Raw genomic sequence first — 21,995 nt, 5'->3', positions numbered from 1 at the left:
CCTACTTGGGGGCCCTCAAACTGAACCAGAAAATTGTCCTGCAATATGTTTATAATTTCTGCCCTTTAACTGTCCAGCAGCTGCATTACTCCAGTCAAGTTAAAATCCCCCATTATTATCGCCATCCAGCCCTTGCAGCCCTTTCCCCATCTGTGCAGGAGCTGAGTCTCCACCTCCTTGTTAACATTGGGTGGGTCTATAACAAACTCCAATGATTAACTTTGAACTACGCACATCTGTATGCAGTTCCACCCATAAGCTCTGTTGACTTGGGCGTATGCTTAGTTGGGTTCAATATATCTGGTAAGCCCTCTCTTTCTTTATCAGTGGTCGGAATAACCTACAGACAACTGTTTTATTATTACTACACCTTGGAGAGTCACTTTATCCACTGGAAACACTTTATGGGACTATATATAAATTATGCACTAACACTTTTTGTCATATGTAAATGTGTCACTGTTCACTTTATTTTATTGAATGACAATATTTGATTCATATTGCATATATGTTGTATGTACCACAGTGACTCTTTGCTATCAATACATGTTTGAAGAGTGTGTTGGTACAGCTGTATACATGCTGCACTTGGAAAGCTCATCTGTGTTTCACCATTTAAGTAAATAGAATTCTATCAAAAATACAATGAAGCCTATCATGTCTAAAAACCACATATCCATGTCAATGCATATGGACAATGTATAATTATTGTAAGGTGAGTACACAATACAATATTCCAAGCAAGTTTATTTAAAATTTTACAGCTCGGGAGTCATCATCTACAGTAATTTTATAATGCTGACATTTCTAAAGCAATATAGTAAATCGTAAGATATTTTGCTCACCAGTTGAAAGACATCCTTTGATGGAGAGCTCCTATTATCTCCTGCATTGGATTGGGAGAGGTCCTCATCAGTGTCACTCTCACAGGACGATCCACACTGGGGTCCATGCAGCAAGTCATCCAAAAGCATATCGTCTGTCTCTGAGCCTTGCCGAGTGCTTTCAGAGTCCTGATGAGAGACTATGTAACTGCGGGAACTGCAGCTTACACCAGACCTAGAGCCCTTCCAGGGTAAAAAGGTAAGGAAGGTCAACATTGATAAAAATGGACCACTGCTTTGAATGAATAGATGTGTCACAAGAGCAAAAAAAGACTACCATAAGTGGAAACATATAATGGATTAATATGTATATGGCTGCAAAAATGTAGATTTTTTTTCATATGACAAATATGAGTATTCTGTACATCATGATATCAGAATGTAGTAATTAGGAGTGGTTAGACATCTAATCTAAATTATCAGTTAGCAATGTATTTATTTCCAGCTTATGACTGATAATTTATTACTAAGCATCTATGCCCTCTGCACTCCATTAATAAGTAAAATGTATAGAGAGTGACTGACTAACCAGTATATTAATATTATATTAAGGATGTCAAATTTTTCAAGCAAACATGTGTACTGCCTATTTCCAGCAACCTAAAAGAAAAGTATGGGAATCAACAAAAAAATAAATAAAAATCATACCTAGATGGCTGCAGCTTGTATGCGAGCTGCAACTGTCCCCAGTCTGCTCTACCCAGAGAACTGAGCGATTAAACACTGCCATTCGCTCAATTCTCCCCTTTGCTCTGAGTAGAGAGCCGTGACTGTCAGTCAGCGCCTCTCTGCTCTCCCCTCCAGCGCTCACTGGAGCACTGGGCTGTGGAGGGGGCAGGAGCGAGCGTTAAATCAGATATTATACACAGACAACTAAATGAGTCATTGTAGCCCTTATGAAACTCAGACAAACTTGAAAGCCCAGCATGCACTGCAAACAAAATAATTTGAAAGCACCCTATATTAAATAATTTATTGGTATAATATAAGGTCTTTATAGAAAGAAACCAGCTCTTAACATCCATCTATAAAATTACCAAATGCTATTCTAATTTTATTTAACCACTTAAGACCCGGACCATTATGCAGGTAAAGGACCTGGCCCCTTTTTATGATTCGGCACTGCGTCGCTTTAACTGACAATTGCGCGTTCGTGCGACGTGGCTCCCAAAGAAAATTGGCATCCTTTTTTTCCCACAAATAGAGCTTTCTTTTGAAGGTATTTGATCACCTCTGCGGTTTTTATTTTTTGCGCTGTAAACAAAAATAGAGCGACAATTTTGAAAAAAATTCAATATTTTTTACTTTTTGCTGTAATAAATATCCCTAAAAATATATAAAAAAAAAATATTTTTTCCTCAGTTTAGGCCGATACGTATTCTTCTACTTATTTTTGGTAAAAAAAAATGCAATAAGCGTTTATCGATTGGTTTGCGCAAAAATTATAGCGTTTAAAAAATAGGGGATAGTTTTGTGGCATTTTTATTAATATTTTTTTTTTACTAGTAATGACAGTGATCAGCGACTTTTTTTTCTTGGACTTGCGACATTATGGCGGACACATCGAGACACTTTTGACACATTTTTTGCGGACCATTGTAATTTTCATATCGAAAAGTGCAAAAAAAAATGCACTGATTACTGTGAAAATTACAATGTCAGTGAAGGGGTTAACCACTAGGGGGCGCTAATGGGTTAAATGTGCCCTAAGGGAGTGATTCTTACTGTAGGGGGCGTGGCTGTAGGTGTGATGTCACTGATCGTCGCCACAGAGAAGTATGGGGAAGGTGATGTTTACACTTACCTCTCCCCAGTTCTTCAGGTACTGATGACCCGATTGTAGGACACCGGCGGCGGATCCGAATCCGCGGGTCCCGCCTTGCGCGGTCATGGAGCTTCGTACCGGTCGCGAGCGTGCCGGCGCAGTGTGTGCCCTGCGGCTGGACACTTTAAAGGGCAACGTGCCTGTGCCCAGCCGTGCCATTTACCAACGTATATGGGCGTTAGGCGGTCCTTAAATGGTTAAGAGTGTGTTACATTGATGATCATTTACATTTTAAATATGCATATATGTACCTGGCTAAAGATAGATTCTTCCTCTGAATCCTCTGAGCTGTCCTGACTCTTGAGATGTGTTGGGATGTCTGTTTTCCTCTGTTGCCTTTCTAAGAAAATTATAAAGGAAAAAAGCTTGAAAAATCTGTAAAGATGCATGTTTTATTAATAAATAAAGTCTAGATTTTTTGCTTACATTAGTGTTTCATGCATGGTTATACTATTTCTTGATACAAAAAATATCTAAATATAATAATAGCTGTTAAACACTATACATTGATACTGCTAACTATGGATTGTATGAGTTTAGGTCGATGTATGTCTAAGTGTAATACTAAGTTCCAAATATCCCTGTATTTATGGTGGCACACAACTCTTTTGGTTTAGGTTTTCAGATTCTTAACCAATTATACTGTACAGTAATTATATTGGCTTTGCTATATTATTTTGCACTTATTCCTGCTACCAGTCTAGGATTAGATCTCCGATTAAATTTTTGTCTTCAGCCATTTCCTACTTTTTAGCTGTCTATTTAATAAATGTATGGGTTTGCAAGCATTTATTTTGACATGCAAATAAACGACACCATATATTTGGATAAAACTTTGGCCGCAGCCTATATTATTAGGTTACACATCAATAATCAATATCATTTTTTTTCATAACTTTTTAAATAAATAATTCTTAAAACTTCACATAAATATCCATTTAAGCTCCAGCTATTGACAGTGCAAATTGAATTATCGCAACAATACACATTAATATTAACTGTCCCCTTTTTTCTTCTCGAACAATAAATATCATAACAACATCATATTTTTTATTTCTTTTTTAAAAGGTTACCCTACCACATATGTAAAGGCTGCGACAAGTGAGGGAGGCAAGGGGAGCTCCACGAGGTCCACCTCCAGAGGCAGCTTTCTTGCCATTAAAAGTCCCCTTTATATATGGCGTTCTAGAAGGTTCTAACAGGTTTCAAGGAACCCATTTACTAGCAGTCACAAGACCACCTTAACCCTTGCATGGGAACCTAAAACTGCCACTGCTGCCGCAATCCCATATGTAAAGAGTGGCCCTAAAAACATCTTTCCCCCTTTTCTTTATATTCAGTGTATGCCATATTGCAGAAAATGTAGGTCCACATCTTTGTCAACATTGATGTTGATATTTTATGCTCATAACTACTAAAAAATCTATGATATGATGTAATGCATAAAATGTAAAATAATGTAATTCTCTCCATATAAAATTAAACTACATACTAAAAACGAAAATAGCTAAACACACAGATGAAATACATAGGCTACTTTCACACTGCATGTGCCCAGGCAACTCGTTTTGCGCCGCACTTTTTGGGCGCTAGTGGGGCGCTTTTAACCCCCACTAGTGGCCGAAGAAGGGAGCGCTAAATACAGCACTCCCAAACCGCCCCAATGATCTGCACAACTCTGCCACACAACACAGCCCTGGCTGGCCTGGCTGGAGACCTGAATTAACTGGCCTTGTCCCTCCCTCTTCTCTATTCACTATGTCTAACTCTTGTCCACCTATCAGCACCTGCATCGCAAATGACTGGATAAATGTGCTGTTTTTCTCCCTCTCCGAGTCTGAGCTCTGCTGTTTATAGACTGCTGGAAACCAAATATGCTCGTGGATGCCATTTCATCTCCTCACACATAGAGATGTAGGCCTTCCACGTGCAATGGTAAATCTTCCGAGAGGACGACTTCCGTGCCCTTAGCATGGTAGAGATGACCGAATCTGACAGGCCTCGGTCTCTTGGTACTGACTTTCATAGCCATGCCATTAAAGCCAGCGACTGTAAAGCAGGATAAAGTATGGGACCTTGCGACATAAGGTCCTCTTGCAACGGCAGACGCCAAGGCCAATCTGGAGCAATTAGGAACGTTGGAATCCCTTTGGCTTCCACTCTGCGAAGCAGATGGGGAAGAAGCTTTAGAGGAGGGAAGGCATAAATTAGCCGATGTAAAAGGGGGGAACGAATGCGCAAACCAAACTAAGAACAATAGCTAAAAGTGATAGTATTACTAAGCATCTGACACAACCATTATAGTGTTCACACACCAAACAGGAATGAAATATGGGGGATTGTTATGGCGCTTACTGATAAATAAATAATAAAGTGCTAAGTGCAATTTAAAAGTGCAATTGCAATACTGTGCAATATATCTCTCATGACAAAAAACACTGACAACAATGCGTAATAGCTAGCAGAAATTACGTACATAATATTCCAGTGAAAATCTCCAAAAAGTGAATATTCTAATATAAATTAACGAAGAAAAAATTTGAAAAAAAAATATAAAAAGGGTGAATGCTCAAATGCGATAATTTCTGCAGAAGTAAATGAAATACAATGTGCAACTGTGAATCGCTGTGCAATCATTGCAATGATGCACTGCGTAACAATTAGCAGAAAATATAAATAAATAAGTAAATAGCCAGTGAAAAAATCTCCAGTGAAAAAATCTCCAAAAAACAGTGAATCAATTCTAATAAATATAATGAAAATATAAAATGATTAAAAAAATATAAAATCAATAAGTGGAATGCTCTATAAAAATCAACTGTGATACTTTCTTCATGCAGAAGGAAAAAATAAAAATAAAGTGCAACTGTGAGTCTGTGTGCAATAATGATCAAAGTCCAATGACATGCAAAACGTTCCACCATCCACAATATTTCCTTGGTGTGCAATAATTGAAGTCCAATATCATGCAAAACATTCCACCTTACACAATAATTCCTGAGTGTGTGAGTGCTCCAATCCAAGTGACCCCGTTTCCCCCAGCCTCTCACCTTAATCATTTTATATTTTTCATTAATATTTATTAGAATCGTTTTACTGTTTTTTGGAGATTTTTTCACTGGATATTTACTTAATTATTTACATTTTCTGCTAATTGTTACGCAATGCATCATTGCATGATTGCACAGCGATTCACAGTTGCATGTTGCATGTCATTACTTCTGCAGAAATTATCACATCCGATAGAGCCGGCACGCTCCGTTCTGCCCACCTCAGGATGTGAGCGACCTCCACCACCGCAACCAAGCTACTTGTTCCTCCTTGATGGTTGACATACACCACCGCCGTGGCATTGTCCCACTGGATCCTGACTGGACATCTGTCAGGGAACCAACAGCAGGAGAAGGGCTTTAGGACCCAGCATCTTTGGCAGGAGAAGGACTTTAGCACCCAGTATCTCTACCAGCAGGTCACATGGGCCTATATAAGGAAGTCCGCTAGTGTCTGCATTTGCTGGTTGATCTTCAGCTCCTCCCGTGTGTTATCTTTGTGATATTCCTGTTACTGCGTCTCCTGTTACCGATCCGGCTTGTCCTTGACCTGTCTCCTGTTTGCTTCCTGTGTTCGACTCCAGCTATCCACCTGACCACGTCTGCTCTAATACCAACCTGGCTCACGACCTAGGCTTTCTTCTGACCACGATCCAGTATTATCTGAATCCTGCAACACCTCACGGGTGTCACCTGTCTGCTGATTCTACGCCAGCACACCAGCTGTACTCATGCTTTTTTGGGCCTGACCTCTCCTGTTTTCACTCTCAGGGGGGGTCTAGAACTTAGCTGCAAGGGAAGTTCTCTCTCTCCATTGCCTCCAGTACCAGGTACATGATAACGTCCTTGTAGCCCCTGAGACCACTTGGAGAGGCATAGCCCTGATCACCTGAAGTCCAGGACATTGATCGGCAGGTGGGATTCTTCTTGAGTCCAGCGACCCTGGGCCGACTGAACCCCCCAGACTCCCCCCAACTGGTAAGGGCTGGCGTCCGTCGTGATCACCGTCCAGTGAAAAGGAAGAAACGACTTCCCTGACCAAACCAGGGCGGTCCTGACCAGGTGGCTCACCCAGATTTGACAATCCAGGGACGATGGGCACTTGTCCCAACACGACAGAATTTCCCTCTGTAGCACTCGAGTGTGGAATTGAGCATACAGAACCGCCTCGTAGGGGGCTACCATGAGACCCAGGACTCCCATGCAACAGCGGAGTGACGACCATTTTTGGGACGTCAACAGCTGCACCGCAGCCCGCAGAGTCTGCAGCTTTTTCACAGGGAGAAAAACTCTCACCTCTGAGGAGTCCAGAATCAACCCCAGGTATCCCAGGTGCTGAGACGGTAACAACACCGTATTCTGAACGTTCAGCACCCAACCAAATTCTCAAAGGGTCTGACAGGTTATAGACACATCTTCTTCTAATTCTGAGCTTGAAGAGGCTCTCAGAAGATCGACCAGGTAGGCCACAACAGCGATTCCACGCTATCTCTGCAAGGCCAGAATCGGGGCGAGCACCTTGGTGAACATAGTTAGTCAGGTTGAAAAAGACACAAGTCCATCCAGTTCAACCACAAAAAAATTAAACAAAATAAAAAAAAAACACCCTCAGCGCCAAAGCCAGGCCAAAGGGGAGAGCCACAAATTGATAATGGTCTTCCCCGACCGCAAGGTGTAGACATTTTTGATGCCTGGAGCTAATGGGGATATGCAAGTATGCGTCCTTGATGTCCAAGGATGCCAGAAAATCCCCAGATGGAGAGCAGTGACCACAGAGCGAACTGATTCCATCTTGAACCTTTGCACTTTCACAAACCAATTGAGGACCTTGAGATCCAGGATTGGACAGACCCCATCCTTCTTTGGGACTACAAACAGATTTGAGTAAAATCCCTGGAACCGGTCCTGCAATGGTACAGGCACGATCACCCTACGCACCAGCAGATCCTGAACTGCCCCAAACAAGGCCTGCCGAGTCCGGACGACTCGGAGGAAGCTGGAGGTTGGAGGGAAAAAATCTGTTCGCGTGGACAAGAGAGATACTCTATCTTGTATCCTTAAGAAACTACTTCGCAAAACCCACCGGTCGGAGAGTAGAGACGTCCACCGAGCCGCAAATTTGTGAAGATGGCCCCCCAGCCGAGTATCGGTGCGGGGGTAGACCTCATGCGGACACAGACTTGTCCCCAGGCTTGTTGGGCTTGCGAAACCAGGGACGCTTTTGTCCCTCAGCAGGTGCCTTATCCGCCTGGAAGCGCTTTACCTTCAGCACTGGGCGGACGGAAAAAAAAGCGGTGAAGGAGGGCCCCAGCCTACGGCGTGGCTTCTTACCTTACTGGACTGCAGGAGCAGAGTGCTCTTACCTCCCTTGGCATTTTTTATTATGTCATCCAGAGAGGCTCCAAAAAAGCTTTCACCCTTAAAATGTAAATCCACCAGGGCCTTCTTAGAAGATTGGTCCCCGGACCAAAACTTTAGCCAGACCAAACGGCGCAACACCAGCGCATAGACAGAGGCTCTGGAGAGCAAGGAAATCTATCCAAGGCTGACTCGCAGACAAACTTAAGGCCCTGTACCAACTGGTCGGCCAGTTCCACACAGTCCAGGGGAACGTGATGTTATTTTAACATCAATTTTGCCCATTCAGTAAGTGTCTGAGACACTAGAGCCCCGGCCACAACAGGACGCACTGCTGACCCCACCACCATGAACAGGGAGCGGGCCACTGCCTCAGCCCTCCTGTCTGCGGGGTCCTTTAAGGCAGGAGCCCCTTCCACTGGAATTGTGGTCATCTTGTTCAGTCTGGACACAGGGGGTCCACTGTCGGGGGAGAAGTCCATTTCTTCAGGAAATTCCCCTTAAAGGGGTAACGAACCGTTAAACATTTTGGGGCTGAAAAGACCTTTTGCGGCAGATCCCATTCCTTGTAGAGTTTATCCAGATAAGGTACACAAGGAAACACCTTAGCGGTGTGGGTCAGCTTACGGAAACCAAAAGGGACCAACATCTCTGACGCCTCCGCCGAATCCTCCATTTTTTTAGAGTATCCCGCACCGCGTTGATAAGTGTTCCTACAAGCACACTATCATGCGCTGACCCCGACCCGGAGTCATCCTCACTGTCCAAACGGTCAAGGTCCGCATCCTCAGACACATCAGAACCAGGGTCGGGAGCAGTAGCTGGGCACGATTCTATGTCCCGGAAGATGGCAGGGGGCGTTTTTACCCCCCTTTTGCCCACACGCCGCTTCCACCGTGGCAACATAAGGCCTCCAGGACCGCCGACATAGCGTCCACAGATACAGCAGGTGCAGGGGCACCAGTTGCCAACTCAGGTATGTCTGGGGAAGAGGCGTCCGCCATGCTGACCCACTCGGACTAGGTACTGCACAGCCGCCGTCCGCACTGTTCCTCCTAAGGCGCTCTCCCTGTGTCACTGTCTCTCAGAAGTGTGCTGCAGCCTTTTGTGCCATTAGCATGACCACTAGAGGTAAAAACTCCACTCTGCTGTCCTGTACACAAAGTGCGCGGACTACAAGAAAATGGCCGCCGAGCGCAGATACACAAAAACAGCGCCGGCAAAATGGGCCGCGTGTAGTGAAGATGAAAACACACACATTAGGCAGCGAACACCTGGGGCCCCCGAAAGAGAACCCCCCGCATATGACAAGTGGGTAGCACCCCCAGGAGAGCGGACCCACTGTGCAGCCCCCCAGCCAGAGGATGGCGCCCCCCAGGTGGACCCCTGGTTCACGCAGCCAGCCCAGTTTCCAAGAGCCTAGAGAGGAGGGGAGGAAGGGAGGGAGGAAATGAAGGGTGAAACCCGCTATCGACCTCCCTGGGAGTGCCCAGCCGTGCCACCCTGCCGGGGCAGGGGGACTACTACTTGTCCGTCCTGCGTGGACTAGCTGACGGCATTCCAGACAGACCCAACGCCCGCGCGGTTTATGGCATGGCTGTCGGCCCGGCACACTATGACACGAACATACAGCCCAGTCATATGTGTGCCCCAGAGCATATAGCTCACTGGCCACCCCGGCCATGTCGTGGACGATCCAGCGCGTAGCTAAAGGTCGGCACAAACACTTGATGGCCGAGACTTGGGTGACTACAAGGATCTGATGCCCAGCTTGTCACCCAGTCGGCAGTTGATAATAGATCTCAGGATCAAAAAGTTTTTTTTTAGAAAAAGCAGAAAAAATTCCCCAGGCCCATGGGCCCACAGGAAGCCATGTGCTTCTCCTATGCTAGGTAGGGAAAAAAACTGAGCTGCTGCATGCAGGGAGAGGGGTTGTACCTAGAGGGACTGTACAGTTTTTTGATGTGTGTTTAACACTTAACATGCTGTTTCTGCCTAGTCAATCTCCTAATAGAAGGCTAATACCCTACTGTCAAGATTGCTGCTGTGTCTGTCCATGAACGGAAGATAATTTATATATATATATATATATATATTATATATATATATATTTTTTTTTTTTTTTTTTGGGGGGGGGGATATTTTTTATAGCAAAAAGTAAACAATATTGCTTTTTTTCAAAATTGTCGCTCATTTTTTGTTTATAGCGCAAAACATAAAAACGCAGAGGTGATCACATACCAGCAAAAGAAAGCTCTATTTGTGGGAAAAAAATACGTCAATTTTGTTTTGGTACAACGTCGCACGACCCCGCAATTGATAGTCAATTAAAGCGACTTAAAGTGGTTAATGTCTTCTATCTATATTTTTTTGCTCCTCTGAGTTATATCAATATGATCTGGGCATTGTGGTTTTAACATTTTCAAACAGATGTCAGGTTTTGGATAGTTTTCTAACTTAAACTGGGAAATGGCTAGGAAAGAATATGTAATTGTTTTTACATGGCCAGTATCTGAATGTAATCGGAAAACCATGTACCAAAATACAACTGGCCCAGCAGATATCCTACTCATAATATTTGTTTTCAAAGTAATTATCTTACCATCATTATTTAAAACAGAAGAATAGACTACTTGCAGATTTTAATTTCCTAAGGGTACAAATTCATTAATTTTTCATGACATTCCCATTTGGTTCATCAGTTACTTAAAGGGTGATTGAACCTTTCTCGCAAAGAAGATTATACAGGAAAGAAAGTATCTGCAAACACGCTACATTTGACTGAATATCTAATAAGCCACATCATTTGCATTGAAACTGGAAATAGTTCTGCCTCTAAGGCCCCTTTCACACATACGGACCATTCAATCCATTAGTTCAGTCACGTCAAAACAGATGAAGTATTCATCCGTTTTTCATCAGAAAAAAAAAAAAGGAGAAAAGTGAAAAATGAACTAACACTGTATATAGCTGGTTGCCAAGGAGGGGTCGGGGAGCCAGCCACCGCGTCCTTAACAATCGAAGAGTCATCAGCTGTTAGCGGGACTCCCACAGCTGAATGTAAAAAAAAAAAATGGACCCTTATCCAAGCATGCAGCCCAGCAGGTCAGGAAAGGGACAGGCGAGTGCCCCCCCCCATCCTAAACCATACCAGGCCGCGTGCTCTCAACATGGGGGGATGCGTGCTTTGGGGGGGGACAAGGTCCAACTTATTCTGTAGGTGGGGGGGTCACAGGTGGGGGGCTTATCAGAACCTGAAAGCCCACTTTAACAATGGGACCCCTGGATTCCGGCCCCCCTCTATGTGAATGGGTATCGGGTACATTTAAAAAAAAAAACTTTGAGCCATTTTCTCCCACTGCTGTCTTCTTCCTCACCACCAGTTATCCGTTAAAAAAAACACATTCTTCTTCTGTGGCTGAGCAAGACAGCCACAGAATAGGAGCATTTTTTTTAGCAGGTAACCGGCATCAAGAAAGAAGGCTGGATTGGGAGAAGACGGCTCAGAAACCATTTTTTTAACCACTTAAGACCCGGACCTTTAGGCAGCTAAAGGACCCGGCCAGGTTTTGCGATTCGGCACTGCGTCGCTTTAACAGACAATTGCGCGGTCGTGCGACGTGGCTCCCAAACAAAATTGGCTGTAGGTGTGAGGTCATCAATTGTGTATCCCTATAAAAGGGATAACACGATCGATGACGCCGCCACAGCTCTCCCCGTTCTTCAGCTCCGGGGACCGATCGTGGGACTCCAGCGGTGATCGGGTCCCGGTCACGGAGCTTCAGACCGGGTTGCGGGCGCACGCCCGCGACCCACGGCTGGGCACTAGCACAGGACGTACCTGTACATGCATGTGCCCAGCCGTGCCATTCTGCCAACGTAAATGTGCAGGAGGCGGTCCTTAAGTGGTTAATAATGGAATTATCAAAAACCGGCTCTTGTCTTTTTTTTTACATTTCACTGCTTTTTGGGGTGAATGGGGAGGGGTAAGATGTTAAAGGGGGCTTCCAGATTCCGATAAGCCCCCACCCGCAGACCTAAACAACCACCGGCCAGGGTTGTCGGGAAGAGGCCCTTGTCCCCTCCCTTTCCTGACTTGCCTGCTTAGATAAGGGTCTGGTATGAATTTTGGAGGACACTGCACGCCATTTAAAAAAAAACAAAAAACAATTTTGGCGTGGGGGTCTCTCCTCCCGAAACCATACTAGATCCGAAGGTCCTGGTATAGACCTGGGGGGGGGCACGCTGTTTCTTTCTTGCACATTCAGCTGTCAACGGGGAACCCCACTGGCAGCTGATGACTCATCGGTTGTAAAGGATGCGGTGAATAGCTTCCCAGTCCCTCCTTAGCAACCAGCTATATACACCGTGTTTAAACAGGGAAGAAAAAAGGGTTAAAAAAAACTGATGTCAGCAAATCGGATGTAAGAGGATGTCGTCCGCTACATCTGTTTTTTGCCCATTTTGATGGATTAAAAATAGGGCTTTTATCCATTAAAAAAAAAAAAAAACAGATGATGACAGAAGCAGATGAAAACGGATGCAAATGACTGATTATCTGTTGTCATATGTTTTTCCATAGGAATGCATTGATGTCTGTTTTTAATCCGTCAACAGATGGATGAAAAACGGACGACCGGTCCGTATGTGTGAAAGGGGCCTAAGAGTTTACTTGCATTTGTTTTATTAAGACATTTTAAGGTTCTGTTTGTGCATACCTAACTTTTTCTCATAAAGGGAAGTACATCTTAACCACTTAACGACCGCCGCATTTACATATACGTCGGCAGAATGGCACGGACAGGCAGAACAACGTGCCCGCACGTCGCTGCCTAGACGTGGGTCGGGGGTCCGATTGGGACCCCCCCCCCAGTACATACGGCGGTCGGTAAGCCTCTGGGAGCGAACCGGGATGAGGGGGCGGCTATTCGTTTCTAGCCACCCCCTTGTGATCGCTCCCCGGAACTGAAGAACGGGGAGAGCCGTATGTAAACAAGGCTTCCCCGTGCTTCACTGTGGTGGCTGCATCGATCGTGTCATCCCTTTTATAGGGAGACACAATCGATGATGTCACACCTACAGCCACACCCCCCTACAGTTGTAAACACACACCAAGTGAAACATAACTCCTTCAGCCCCCCCCTATGGTTAACTCCCAAACTGCAACTGTCATTTTCACAAAGCAATTTAAATGCATTTTTTGCTGTGAAAATGACAATGGTCCCAAAAATGTGTCAAAATTGTCCGAAGTGTCCGTCATAATGTCGCAGTCACGGAAAAAAAACGCTGATCGCCGCCATTAGTAGTAAAAAAAAAAATTATAAAAATGCAATAAAACTATCCCCTATTTTGTAAACGCTATAAACTTTGCGCAAACCAACCGATAAACGCTTATTGCGATTTTTGTTACCAAAAATAGGTAGAAGAATACGTATCGGCCTAATCTGAGGAAAAAAATAGTTTTTTTTATACATTTTTGGGGGATATTTATTATAGAAAAAAGTAATAAATATTGAATTTTTTTCAAAATTGTCGCTCTTTTGTTTGTAGCACAAAAAATAAAAACCGCAGAGGTGATCAAATACCACCAAAAGAAAGCTCTATTTGTGGGAAGAAAAGGACGCAAATTTTGTTTCGGTACAACATTGCATGACCGCGCAATTACCAGTTAAAGCAGCGCAGTGCCAAATTGTAAAAACACCTCTGGGCATTTAGCTGCATATTGGTCCGGGGCTTAAGTGGTTAAAGTGGTTGCCCTGTACACATGGGCCGAAAGCCGGCCGTGTGTATGACAGCCGGTTCAACAGAAGTGAGGAGAGCTCTAAGGCTGCATTCACACCTTGGCGTATTTACGCCAGACGCTCGTTGCCGCTGGAGGGGTGAGTTAACATTGATGTCTATGGAGATGGTTCACATCTCCACGCCAAACGCCGAAAGCTCCAAACAAGTCCCAGACCCTTTTTTTCAGGCGGCTTTCGGCGTTCGGCATAGACAACAATGTTAATCAATGTTTTGAAAAAAAAAGGTTAAACGACTCGTTTGCCGCGGTACAATACGCCGCAATTTGTTGCGGCAAAATACGCCGCGTTATAGTGTGAATGCAGCCTAAGGGCTGATTGGAGGGAAGTGACACACTCCCCTTTACACAGGAATAGAGCAGTTAATCACAGTCTATGCTCTCCCATGTCACCATTTTTGTCTTATTGTCAGGAAAACGTATCAGAAGTGGGAAATGGCTATATTATGACCTGCTTTAATCCAGGTATATTATAGAAGAATTCCGGGCATGTGTGTGTGTGTGTAATATATATATATATATATATATATATATATATATATATATATATATATACACACACACACAGCTTGGACCACTGCAACCCATGCATACATGATACCCAGTAATCTGTACTAGCTTCTGGGTCCCACCCTGAGCACCTGCCCTACGCATTGTGAACACCTGGCACTAGTGCTATTTAGAGATTGCATTGCATTTATTCAATTGATGTAAAGGGTTCCCTGATTGGTGGAGGCAGGGCAGTGACATCACAATCTCCACCTTGTCTAATCAGTGAATGCTTTGCAATCATTAGGAACATGCAAAGGTGTTAACTTACTAAAATTGGAGAGTGCAAAATCTGGTGCAGCTGTGCATGGTAGCCAGTCTGCTTCTAACTTCAGCTTATTCCATTAAGCTTTGACAAAAAAAACAGGAAGCTGATGTTGCAATCTTCAGTTTTAGTAAGTAAACCCTAAAGCGTTTTTTCAATAGCTATCATGTCGAGCAAGCAACACCTGTGTCCAGTAAGCAGCAGGGCAGCTCCGCATGGGACTTGGAAGCTAGTGGAGATCACTGTGGTGGCAATGCCTACTATAGTAATTTCCCGCTCCCAAAGAGATCAGCTAGGCATGGTATATGCAAAGTTACATTGGCCCAAGCTATGTATTGCTGTGTACAATGGATGGACTGCTACACCAGTAGCACAGGCATTACAGCCACTATGTGCTGCAAGGTCCAATGGAGTTGCCAGGATATTGGGAGTTTGTATACTTTTTTCATGAAATGGTGAACTTATCCTTTAAATGACAGCTTTACAAAAAATAAGCAAAAAAATTATTTAAAGAATATATATATATATATATATATATATATATATATATATATATATATGTGACTTTTTTTTTCTCAGAGAATAGGTGCAGATACGTCCCCCTTGTCCTCGCCCCCTTCCCAACTCTGAGCTTCGTTTCTTGGTTCCACTGCCTACCCACCTTCCAGTACTGCCCCTTTTAGAGAATACAGAGCAGAGTATAATTATTTTATGCTAATTAGTTTGTATAGAATTTGCTAATGAAAGGCAGTAAAATGGGTCCCCTGCAGCCAGCAACAATAGCACCCCCCCCCCTTCAGCAAAAACAGACCACCTCAGCAATAATAGATCTCCCCAGCAACAATAGATCCTTCTGATCAACTATAGCCAGCATTAATAGACTCCACAGCAGCCACAAACAATAGACCACCCCTCAGCCTCAACGGTAAATCTCTTGCATCAACAATATATCCCCCCAGCAACAATAGATCACCCCAGCAGCAAGCATCCACATACCTTCCAGCACAACCCAGCATTATATACATTCAGTGCTGGAAGTTCCTGCTGAAAAAAGATACATACAGTACCTCACAAAAGTGAGTACACCCCTCACATTTTTGTAAATATATTATATCTTTTCATGTGAGAACTCTGAAAAAATGGCACTTTGCTACAATGTAAAATAGTGAGTATACAGCTTGTATAGATAAATTTGCTGTCCCCTCAAAATAACTTAACACACAGCCATTAATGTCTAAAACCGCTGGCAACAAAAGTGAGTACACCCTTAAGTGAAAATGTCCAAATTGGGCCCAATTAGCCATTTTCCCTTCCCGGTGTCATGTGACTCATTAGTGTAATGCCGCGTACACACCATCACTTTATGTGATGAAAAAAATTACGTTTTTAAAAACGTCACTTTAATTGACTGTGTGTGGGGGAAAACGTCGTTTTATGTCTTGTAAAAAACGACCAAAAAAAAATTGAAGCATGCTTCAATTTTATGTGTCGTTTTTCAAAAGTGCACTTTTTACTTCACAGAAATTGACCGTGTGTAGCAAAAAAACGTCGTTTTCTAAGACGTTTTTTCATCCACGCATGCCCAGAAGCTACTTATGAAGCAAGCTTCAATGGTAAAAACGTGGTGGAACGTAACCTCACTTTGCAAGAACATTGTGAGAAAAACGATGGTGTGTAGGCAACTTCGTCTTTGAAAATTGAAGTTTCAAAAACGTCATTTTTTACTTCACAGAAAGTGTCGTTTTTTTTCATCACATAAAGTGATGGTGTGTATGCAGGATTAGGGTCTCAGGTGGAATGTGTGAACAGTTGTGTTAAATTTGGTGTTATCGCCCTCACTCTCTCTCACTGGATTACTGGAACCATGTTCTGTGGTCTGATGAGACCAAGATACACTTATTTGGTTCAGATGGTGTAAAGCATGTTTGGCGGCAACCAGGTAAGGAGTACAAAGACAAGCATGTCTTGCCCACAGTCAAGCATGGTGGTGGGAGTGTCATGGTCTGGGGCTGCCAGCACTGGGGAGCTACAGTTCATTGAGGGAACCATGAATGCCAACATTTACTGTGACATACTGAAGCAGAGCATGATCCCCTCCCTTTAGAGACTGGGCCACAGGGCAGTATACAACATGATAACAATTCAAATACACCTCCAAGACTACCACTGCCTTGACTAAGAAGTTGAGGGTAAATGTGATGGACTGGCCAAGCATGTCTCCAGACCTAAACCCTATTGAGCATCTGTAGGGCATCCTCAAATGGAAGGTGGAGGAGCGCAAGGTCTGTAACATCCACCAGCTCCGTGATGTCATCATGTAGGAGTGGAAGACTCCAGTGGCAACATGTAAAGCTCTGGTGAACTCCATGCCCAAGAGAGTTAAGGCAGTGCTGGAAATAATGGTGACCACACAAAATATTGACACTTTGGGTCCAATTTAGACATCACTTAGGGGTGTCCTTGCTTTTGTTGCCAGCAGTTTAGACATTAATGGCTGTGTGTTGAGTTAGTTTGAGGGGACATCAAATTTCACTGTTATACAAGCTTCACACTCACTACATTACATTGTAGCAAAGTGTCATTTCTTCAGTGAAAAGATATAATAAAATATTTTCAAAAATGTGAGGGGTGTACTCTTGGGCTGTAATTTTGTGAGATATTGTGTAATATATATATATATATATTAATATATATATATATATATATATATATATATATATACATACATACACACAGTATATCACAAAAGTTAGCACACCCCTCACATTTTTGTAAATATGTTATTACCGGTATATCTTTTCATGTGACAACACTGAAGAAATTACACTTTGCTACAATGTAATGTGGTGAGTGTGCAAGTTTCCCCTGCTTTCCCATAGACTTCTATTAAATTGAGCATGCATTTTGGCTCATCCCACACTGCGGCCAAACTACATTGTGGCAGTGTGAAAAGCACCCTAACATTTTGGGGTTCAGCCACAACTCTAACCATGTTATTTCACATTTATCTGAAACCATTTAACTTGAATTTCAGAGTTTTTGTTGCTATTTTGACTTTTTTTTTTAAATATTTAAATAAACAGTTTGGATATTTAATCCCTACATAATTCATTCTGCAATCAGCATCTATGCTGATTGGCTACTGAAAAGAAAGTACAAGACAAGCCAAGCAGAAAGTATTTGAGCAGTAGTTTGAATGGTTAGCTCAGTAAATCTAAAACAGCTTTCCAAACAACTTGGACACAGCAATCTAAAAAGATTAGGCTGAGAAAAGTCGGCACGTACACTTCACCATATGTTGCTATACATGAAACCCACATTCATATATAATGAGGATGAATCCTATTAAACCTACTTTTATTTTTATTAAAGAGAAGTATTTTTATGAACATAGTGTATATAAATTGAAAAAAATCTATATATTATGAAAACGCACCATGCTAAAAAAACTATTGTCTACTTTAGGACAATCAGTTCCCAATTGGTTAAAAGGAGTTTACCTTTAAAGCGGAGTTCACCCAAAAATGGAACTTACAGTCCGCAGTTCGCATTCCCCCCCCTGCTCCGGTGTCACATTTGGCACCTTTTAGCAGGGGAGCAGATACCTCTCAAATCCAGGTATTTGCTCCCATTTCCGGGGGAAATTGGCACACATTGTACGGCCATCTACGTAATGACCGGCTAATCCAAATCCCCTCCCTCGCTGTCTTCTGGGAGACACATAGGTCCCAGAAGACAGCAGGCACCAATCAGAATGCACAGCGTTGGGGTGCTGATATCGCAGGCTCCCTTGAAGGTAAGTGTCCATATATATTAAAAGTCAGCAGCTACAGTATTTGTAGCTGCTGACTTTTGATTTTTTTTCTGCCAGCGGAACTCCGCTTTAAATACTAATTTCTGGGGTATGGGGAGAGCAGGTACACCCTACCACACACATGTGATGGTGCTCTACCTGGCCAGCCATCCACCTACAGCAGAGCAAAGGACCAGGTGCCAGCCCAGCCACCCACAGAGCAGGGCCAGGGTGCCAGCCCAGCCACCCACAGCAGGGCCAGGGTGCCAGCCAGCCACCCTCTTTGACCCAGAGCAGGGACAAGGTGCCAGCCAACTACCCACAACAGGGCAAGGGACCAGGTGCCAGCCCAGCCACCCACAACAGGGACCAGGTGCCAGCCAGCCACCCACTGTGACCCACAGCAGGGACAAGGTGCCAGCCAGCTACCCACACCAGGGCAAGAGACCAGGTGCCAGCCCAGCCACCCACAGCAGGGCCAGATATCAGCCCAGCCACCCACAGCAGGGGCCAGCCCAGCCAGCCACAGCAGGGCCAGGTACCAGCCAATTACCCATAGCATGGCCAGGGACAAAGTGCCAGCTAGCTACCCACAGCCAGGGCAGAGTGCCAGTCCAGCCACCCACAGCAAGGATCAGGTGCCAGCCAGCTACCCACAGCAGGGCCAGGGCAGGGTGCTAACCCAGCCACCCACAGTGACCCACAGCAGGGCCAGGGACCAGGTGCTAGCCCGCCACCCACAGGGACCCACAGCAGGGCCAGGGACCAGGTGCCAACCCACCAACTGCAGCTGGGCCAGGGTGCAAGCCAGCCACCCACAGCAGGGTCAGGGAGACAACCAGCCATCCATGGTGACCCACAGCAGGGCCAGGGTGGCAGCCTGCCACCCACAGTGACCCACCTGTGTCCCAGGGTGCCAGCCAGCCACAGAGGACACGGGAGCCAACCACACCTTCATTACCCATAGTTAAGGTAAGAGGAGCGCTACACAGTGCCAATTTTATGTCTACTTTGTGAGAGGTTGGGATAGGGGCGAGAGTCATGGCACAAGGAGGGGGTCCCATGAGCACCAGAGTGAATGAAGGTGTTCCCTGTACACTCTGTTAGAAAGAGGCCCCACCCCACGGTCCATTAGACTCCTTTGTAGTCTCTTATGGGGCCTGGATGGGGCTCTTTCTAACAGAGACTCTCTAATGGACATTAAAAAGGGGCACGTCTGTTAGAGAGAGACCCCTCCTTCCAGGTCCCATTAGACTAATTTTGTAATCTTGGAGGGGGGTCTCTCTCTAAAGGCCTCTAACAGAGACTCTGTAAAGGTCACTGTTAGAGAGAGACCCCCCTCCAGGTCCCATTAGACTGTTGTAGTCTCTAATGGGACCTGAAGGGGGGTTTCTCTCTAACAGAGACTCTCATTTGTGCAAAGTGTAGGGGTGGGTCTGACAGGGGGGCCCTTGCTTTATTTGGTCTGGGGTCCCTGAGTGTTGTCAGTCCACCCCTGCTAAAAGGTTTTCTGACGATCAGAAGCTGTGACCATTGATCATTGTATTCTGACAGTGGTGGGGGCCACAGTCAAAATACAATGTCCCGGTGGGGGGAAATTTCACCATCCACCTAAGCTGTGTGGCCAGCCTTAGTTTGGAAGCATATTATGGAAGGAGGAGAGGGAGTGAGGGCATGAAAAAGGATGGAAAAAAAAGAAAGACAGCAGGTGTATGCAAGTGTGAATGTTAAAAATAAGGACAAGACCGAGAACAAAAAGAATGTGAGAGACAGAGAAAGAGAAAAGAATCTGAAAATGACATTTTAAATAGAGGAAGTCACATGAGAACATAATAGGTATAAGTAAGTATTTAGCTAAAGCAATGTTATAACAGTAACCTGGGATCTCTTGTTGACAGATGAATTCACGTGCCTCCTTGTTAAAGTGCATCCATTATCACTTGATGCCCCCTCTACACTCCGCGGAGACAAGAATTCATGCCTTGTGTCTGTATCTCCTCGCTTGACAAATCTTCTGAAATCTCATTAGCATCTTGTCTCATTTCACCCTAGCACAGACATTACATGTAAAAAAGATCAGACAATTTCATAAACGTACACCCCTAAACTTAAACAAGTATACAATTACTACAGTGTGGTTTTGGAAATTTAGATTATTTTTGGCAAATATGGTTCAACTACAACAGAAACACAAGTGTACATAAATAGAAAGATTATCAAAAAACACATTAATACAGCTCTGTAATCATAATACACGTTTAAATGCATGCAAGCAGCATAAGCATTTAACCACTTGACACTCCAGAAGGTTTACCCCCCTTCATGACCAGGCCATATTGTGTGATACAGCACTGCATTATTTTAACTGTCGTGCGACGCTGTACCCAAATTAAAATTGATATGGTTTTTTTTCCCCCCCCCCCACAAATAGAGTTTGTTTTGGTTGTATTTTTTTTATTTATTTTTTGCACCATAAACAGAAAAAGACCAACAATTTTGGAAAACAGTATGGGCAGATCCACGTACATTGGTGTCATATCTAGACCCGGCGTAACGCATCACATTTACGTTACGCTGGCTCAATTAGAGAGGCAAGTACCTTATCCACAGAGTATTTGCGTCCAAATATGCGCCGGCGTAACGTAAATTACGAGGCATAAGGCGGGGTAATTGAAAGTGGGAAGGAAGTGGGCGTGTTCCATTGAAATGAGCCGTGACCCCATGCAAATAAAGGGCTGGCCGGACTGCGCATGCGCGCATTACGCTGACTAGGTTCAGCGCCTCTCTGCGCATGCTCCGAACTCGGCCCGGCGTAATCAGTGAGATATGAACTAGGGCGGCGTAATTAGTGAGATACGCCCAGACATACGCCCTTCCATTGCAAAAGTACATTCATTGTTTCCCTTCCCCTGTAGCATGGTGCTTTTGTTCTGTTGTCGGTTGGTGTTTGTTGGTTTGTGTCGGTGTGTGTTGGAGAGTGTTATTGGAGAGTCTTATTGGAGATTGTTTTTGCTGTTTGTTTTTGGTGTTTGTTTTTAGGGTTTTATTTTTTTTATAATTTTTTTTACTGTGATTATGATTTGTTTTATGTTTGTGAATGATGTATGATTTGCCTCCTTTCCCAGTGGAAGCCTGTTACAAGGGCGAAACGCCGCGTAGGTTGGAGCCTATATTTTTTCAAAGACGTGCCATTACTTAGCCTGCTGTCTTTTCCGAGGCTATTTGGATTTTAAGATTCCGCTATTTGTTTTCTGCTTTAATTGTCACTTCACAAGTTCAAAGCTGTGTTGTTTCCTATTCAGAAACTTTTTTATTAAACAAGTGTTTTGCTACAAAAATACTACACGATGAAGCCATTCCTTTTCTTTTTCTACTTTGTTGCTACCCTGTTTTTTAAAAATCCGGGGAGAGCTGTATATGCTGATCATCTCACTGCTGAGGAGTGGATTACAAGCGCTGCTGCACCTGAAGCAC

General features: G+C 44.0%; 1 protein-coding gene across 1 annotated transcript in view; it reads right to left on the bottom strand.

The window, feature by feature from the left end:
- PHTF1 (putative homeodomain transcription factor 1) overlaps positions 1-21,995 on the bottom strand; it is a 245,573-nt gene that overhangs the window by 78,106 nt on the left and 145,472 nt on the right. The window contains 4 exon segments of the mRNA XM_040339390.1: positions 846-1,067; positions 2,961-3,095; positions 20,394-20,518; positions 20,521-20,569. Of these exon segments, the coding sequence (XP_040195324.1) occupies positions 846-1,067; positions 2,961-3,095; positions 20,394-20,518; positions 20,521-20,569 (531 nt within the window).

This window comes from Rana temporaria, chromosome 2 (genome assembly GCF_905171775.1).
Source record: "Rana temporaria chromosome 2, aRanTem1.1, whole genome shotgun sequence".
In the NCBI taxonomy this organism is placed as follows: domain Eukaryota; kingdom Metazoa; phylum Chordata; class Amphibia; order Anura; family Ranidae; genus Rana; species Rana temporaria.
This window is presented reverse-complemented; position numbering and strand designations above follow the sequence as displayed.